This window comes from Paroedura picta, chromosome 5 (assembly GCF_049243985.1).
Source record: "Paroedura picta isolate Pp20150507F chromosome 5, Ppicta_v3.0, whole genome shotgun sequence".
Taxonomy (NCBI): Eukaryota; Metazoa; Chordata; class Lepidosauria; order Squamata; family Gekkonidae; genus Paroedura; species Paroedura picta.
The window spans coordinates 120,915,006-120,921,005 of NC_135373.1; the positions used below are offsets into that span (position 1 = coordinate 120,915,006).

At 51.7% G+C, this 6,000-nt stretch overlaps 1 protein-coding gene and 1 long non-coding RNA gene across 6 annotated transcripts in view; one reads left to right on the forward strand and one right to left on the reverse strand.

Annotated features, from left to right (window-relative positions):
- Positions 1-3,512, reverse strand: part of KRAS (KRAS proto-oncogene, GTPase) — a 46,719-nt gene extending 43,207 nt beyond the window's left edge. For 2 of the 5 annotated variants that reach the window (XM_077340248.1, XM_077340245.1), the window contains exon 1: positions 3,378-3,512. In XM_077340248.1, the coding sequence (XP_077196363.1) occupies positions 3,378-3,429 (52 nt within the window). In that variant the 5' untranslated portion in view covers positions 3,430-3,512. Of the gene's footprint in view, positions 1-2,104; positions 2,309-3,377 lie in introns of those variants that run through there. The other 3 variants (XM_077340246.1, XM_077340250.1, XM_077340249.1) reach the window with 3 other exon arrangements.
- Positions 3,513-3,599: 87 nt separating this feature from the next.
- Positions 3,600-5,054, forward strand: LOC143838614 (uncharacterized). Its single transcript, XR_013231432.1, has 2 exons — positions 3,600-3,801; positions 4,572-5,054. It is a non-coding gene; the product is annotated as an uncharacterized LOC143838614 (long non-coding RNA).
- Positions 5,055-6,000: the final 946 nt, after the last annotated feature.

Consider the following 6,000-nt stretch of genomic DNA (forward strand, 5'->3'; position numbering starts at 1 on the left):
AAAAGAGCGAGATCGGCATGGTGGGACAAGAGGCGGAACAGAACTGAGAAACCCACGGAAAAAACCAATTTATATACAATCATGAACAATGGATCTTCATGCCATTGGTCAATTTAGGTTTAATTTCTGTGAAAGAACCCTTGCCTAATTTTCTGGTTGGGGGGTCACCCCAACATGAGGAACTGTATTAAAGGGTTGAGGGCCACTGGTTTAAATAGACATGGGTACACAAAGATTTTTTTACAGCAACCCATGTTTTGATATGTGTCCAGAGCAGGCTTCATCAACCAGGGTTTTGTGAAACTAACATGGACATGTTTTATTTACTAAAAAAATGGACAGTTTGAGTTCTCCAAAGTTTTTGTGAACTGCAAAATGAACTCAAAAAGGGCTGATTAGCTGTTTTAGCAAAGAATTATCATATGGCATCATTTGGATACGATGACACACTAATTGTTCCTTTTCTATATATCTGCACTCTCATGATTCTTGTTCCATTTTGTCTGAGGGAGAGTGCTTGCACTCGAAAGCTCACGCCTTGAATAAATCTTTGTTGGTCTTAAAGGTGCCCCTGGACTCAATTTTTTCCCCTGGGTTTCTTGATGGCCTTGGAAGGGTTTCCCCCATGGGTGGGAGTTAATTAATTTTGTATATATTTTTTAATGTGTTAAACATTGATTGGATGACACAACCCTATATGGTCATGTCGACTCGTTTACCCACCCACCGACCCCAAATGGCCAATGATGGGCCTGGGGGTGGGTGGGGAGGGGCTCCAGGTGGGCATGTCTACAGCTGTATTTCTCAACCACACGTTGGGCCACTCCTGTAGTTTCTCAAAGACCAAAAAATCCTTTAGGGCAGGGGTAGTCAACCTGTGGCCCTCCAGATGTCCATGGACTACAATTCCCATGAGCCCCTGCCAGCTTTTGCTGGCAGGGGCTCCTGGGAATTGTAGTCCATGGACATCTGGAGGACCACAGGTTGACTACCCCTGCTTTAGAGGTTTCTCAACAGTAAAAAAAAACTTGGAAAAGGCTGGCATAGAGACCAAAGCCTTCCATTTAGGCATGCCAGGGTTTCAGAGACATGTGCCCACAGACAGTGGGCATAGAGTGAGGGTCACCAGGAGAGTAGGGGGGGGAAGAGTTGTGACCTTCCTGCATTGGATTAATTGCAAATTCCCTGTGTTTAGCTGTGGTTCAGTGGCAAACCATCTGCCTGGCATGCAGGAGATCCCAGGTTCGATCCCCGGCATCGCTGCCAGCCTGAGCGGGCGATACTGGTCTTAATGGACTGAGGAGCTGATTCAGTAGCAGGGGTTCATTTTGCAGGGGGTCCTGCTGGGTGACCCTCGAGACTCCTTCCATTTTTAGGTTCCTACCCCATTCACCGTACAAACAGACCCACGTGTAGTGGCATGCAGCACCCGTACAGATCCGTGTATACTGACACGCACTTTCCATCCAGACACACACCTCCCATCTAGACACGTGTATATTGGCATGCCCCATCCATACAGACCCGTGTATCCCAGCACATATCCTCCATCCAGAGACACACCTTCCCCGCAGAACCGTGTGCACAGACATGCACCTTCCATCCAGACACACCAGGATGTCACAAACACGTATCTACCGAGACGCCTGCAATTCTCACCCAGGTTCCATAGACACGTGTCTGCAGACCCGCATTCCCCCCCCCCAACGCGGGCTAGGAGCATACACACAACCCGGCACGGGGTCCCAAGAGGCTCTCGACCAGCCCTGGCCAAACAGTGGGGAGGGGGGGCAGGCTCCGACCAGCAGGCATCCTGGGGGGAGGGGAGTCCAAAATTGGGGAGGGGAAGGCTGAAAATTGGGGAGGAGGAGGCTGAAATCCGAGGCGTTAGCGAGAGGGAAGGGGCGAGGCCCTTCTTCAAAGGGAGAAATCCCTATAGATAGGGAAAGCCCCCCACCCCCGGCCTGGCCTTTCCCCTTGGGGTCCCGAAAGCCCCCCAAAAGCCCCCACTCCTCCAAAAGGGCGCTCAGGGCGGCCCCCGCCCCTCCCCCTCACCAAGTCCCGAACCGGCGGACCGAGGCGCCAGCCCCCCCGGCCTCCCTACCTGTGGGACTCCCGCCTGCCCGTCCGGCGCTCCTCGCTCGCTCGCGCGCTCCGTCTCCCGCGCCCGGCGCCGCCCAACCGGTCGAGTCGACGGCGTGGAACGGCCGGGGCTGGCGCTGCCGAGCGCCGAGCGCGCGGATGGGGGCGAGCCGGGCGGAGCGATCGACGGCCTCCGGCGCTCGACTCCGCGGCTGGGCCGGGCAGGGGAAGGGCGAGGGGGCGGGGCCTGCCCGGCCCTGGGCGGGGCGAAGGGGAAGGAGCCGCCGCAGAGGCGAGCCGGCTGGCGCAGCGTCCCCCCACGCGGTGCGGCTCGGCGCGGGCAGGGGGCGGCGGGTTACATAAAGGCGCGGGAGGGGCTTCCTCGCGAGTAAATCCTCCAGAGGGGGGGGAGGTGAGGGTTTCTCCAACGCTTTGCACCCTGCATTGCACCCGCCCTGGGAAGAGTCGGACGCCGCGCGCGCAGCGGGGATCGAGCCCCCCCCCGTGCATCATGTCTACTCGAGAGTAAAAGCTTCGGCGAGCGCGGGATTGCAAAGGCTTCCAGCAATGTAGCAGGATCTCCCAACGCCAATTGCACGGGTCACCCGCTTTCCCCAAAAATATAATTGGAGAAAGTTAGGGGTGGGGGAGGGGGAGGGGGAGGGGGAGGGGGCGGCGTTGCTTTAAAAAATGATAAATAAATTCTGCAGAATTGGTTAATAAAGACGACGAGGAAAGAAGCAGAGCAACGCACGGGAGCGGAACACGGCGCGGGTAATTAATAATAATCATCATCAACTAGTACTAATAATAATAATAGCATGCACCTGCAATCACGCCTAAGGCAGCGGAGCGTGTCCCTAAATATTCGCCCAGGGGAGCAAAAAAACCCCAATAAAAGGTAAGCGTCTCTGTTTTGGGTCAGGGGGATGCAATAGGCTAAGGACAGACGGCCAGGAACAAAATTAAGCCAGAATAGGAAAGGCTGCCTGTGATTCTGCAAAATCAGAGCCCACCGTCCCTGCTTTGCCAAGGAAAAACGCGGGGAGAATTTGGCCCTACTGCAGGAATAAGCCCAAGGGGGGTTGGCTCCAGGGGGGAAGGCAGCCGGGATCGGTGCCCCCTCACCCATGCGCACACCCCACTTTCCTAGGGTCAACCAAGTTGCAGGAGATTGACACCTTCGGAGAAAGGAATGGGTTAGGGGCAGGAGGATTACCCAGTTGGGGAGATTTGGCGCCTTCTGTGTCCCCAAACGCATCCTTTGACCCAGCTGCCCCCCAATGCCGCCTTACCCCTGTCTGCGTTGCCCGTTCGAGCTGCTTTGGCTGCTTCCAGGACGTACATACACCGGCTGCTTCTCTGCTCCTTGGCAGCTTCCAAAATAACAGGCGAGCGAGACGGTTATTGGCTAGCCAGGAGAAAGATGGGAGGGATCCCAAGTCTATTTGTTTTGTTTTTTTTCCCCCTTCCTTTTGGTTCGCTGTACCTATGGCATAGGTGCCCTGGCTGCGGAACCCGAGGTGTTTACGAAGTACATGGCTGATTTTCGGATGGCGCTCGACTTGGCGCAACACGCCGAAATGTGTTTTCTGATTCTAGGGCTCGCCCGTCAAGACCTGCTTCCTCGGAGGGTGCTGCACCGGTAATTAAGTGGCGAATGAGCCACGTCTCCAGCAGCTGCACTGGCTACCAGCTGAATACCGGATCAGGTTTAAGGTGCTGGCACTCACCTTCAAGGCCATATGCGGTCAGGGTCCTGCATACCTCAAGGACCATCTGCTTGCCTATACTCTCCAAAGATGAAGAGCAATTTGGTCTGTCCGTTCCAAGAACCTGGTGGTCCCTGGCCCCTAAAAATCCGCCCGGCCTCAACCTAAGCCAGAGCTTTGTCATCTGCCTCCCAAACCAGGTGGAATAAGCTCCCCAACAAGATCAAGGTCCTATCAGAACTTAGTTCTGTAGGGCCTGTTAAATGAAGCTTTTCCGCCAGGCTTTTGGATAAAACCAGCAACGAGGACCCACATAATTGACCCATTGGCCAGGAAACTAACCCTGACACCCAATGCGTCCCACTCATCTGTTACAGGCCGTTCTTTGTTATGTTATACGCTATATATGATTGAGCCTCTTGTGGCGCAGAGTGGTAAGGTAGCGACATGCTGTCTGAAACTGTCTGCCCATGAGGCTGGGAGTTCGATCCCAGCAGCCGGCTCAAGGTTGACTCCGCCTTCCATCCTTCCGAGGTCGGTAAAATGAGCACCCAGCTTGCTGCTGGGGGGTAAACGGTAACGACTGGGGGAGGCACTGGCAAACCACCCCGTATTGAGTCTGCCGTGAAAACGCTGGAGGACGTCACCCCAAGGGTCAGACATGACCCGGTGCTTGAACAGGGGATACCTTTACCTTTACACTATATATATATTAGCTAGGACAGTTATATTTCTTTGTTTCAAATGATTGCAAATGTTTTATGAATTTTCTTCCAGGCACGCTGCCCCACGACGTCACAGTGAGGGGCGGCATATAAGCTGAATGAATAAAATGAAAATAATAAAATAGGCTGAAATTGCCCCTTCTAGGCCCAGCTGGACCAACTGCAGCTTGGGCTTGAGCCCTTTTGATTTGAAGGGGATTCACCGCCAAGCTAGTATTTTTATGGAGTTGGGCCTTGGAGGAGGCTTTCTCAAGGAAATGCCGGAAGACTCGTGACAGAAAAAGACACAATCTGTGTATTAGTTATGCCACTGACTTGGAGCCTGCTAGAAAATTATCTTTCGACTTAGCTCTTGATGTTGGCGTTGATAGATCTTAAAACACTGGAAAATGAAACGAAGGGCGGTGCCTTTCTATCAAGATATCTGTCTGAAGAAGAATTAACAAAACCATCTGAACTTGTGGCTCGTCACTACAATTGAAGTCAAGAATAGTGAAACGGAATCTATTGGAATAAAGAATATTTAAGATGACAACTTTTCTTCAAGACGCCTTGATATTATGGTGTTTAACCCGTAATTCACGGGTCTTTTTTTTCTATTGCTTGATTCTGTGTATCCTTTTTTTTTTGATATTATTGGAAGAATCTTGTGGGCAGATGGATAGGATTTCCCTCCGAAGTTACATTTAGAATGCTAACACATTCTGTATCTTTGAATATTTCCTTTTTCTTGATTTGTGATTGGGGGGGGGGTATAATGTATGGTTGGCTAGTCCCCCCTTCCCAACAACAGGGTCAGGTAGCTCTCTCCAGTTTGGGAAATTCTTGGGGATTGGAGGATGGCACCTGGGGGGGACTGGGACCTCAGTGGGGTACAAGACCCTAGAGACCACCCTCCAAGCAACAGGAGAGCTAATCTCTGTAGTCTGGAGATGAGGTGTAATTCTAGTCCCACATGAAGACTGTCATCCCTAATATAATATTTCATTGAATCATAGTCTTCAGGTATTTCCCAACCCAGAGCTGGCAACCCTTTGTCCTGCCTGGTCTTCTGTTCTTCTTTGTACACAAAGCACATCACAAACACTTAGAAATCATAGAATCATAGAGTTGGAAGGGACCTCCTGGGTTATCTAGTCCAACCTCCTGCATTATGCAGGACACTCACAACCCTATGGCTCCTCCACTGTCACCTGCCACCCCCTTGAACCTTCACAGAATCAGCCTCTCCGTCAGATGGCTATCCAGCCTGTTTAAAATTTTCCAAAGATGGAGAACCCACCACCTCCCGAGGAAGCCTGTTCCACTGAGAAACCGAGAAATTTCGTCAATGCTTGTTTTTGTTGTTTATTTTTAAAAATGGTTTTAATAAGTCTGCAGGTTCAGCAGAGGCAGACTCCAAAATTTATTTGGAAACAGCCTTCGGGGGGAGGCGGGGAATAAATACAATAATAATAATAATAAAACACAGCTCCTTTATT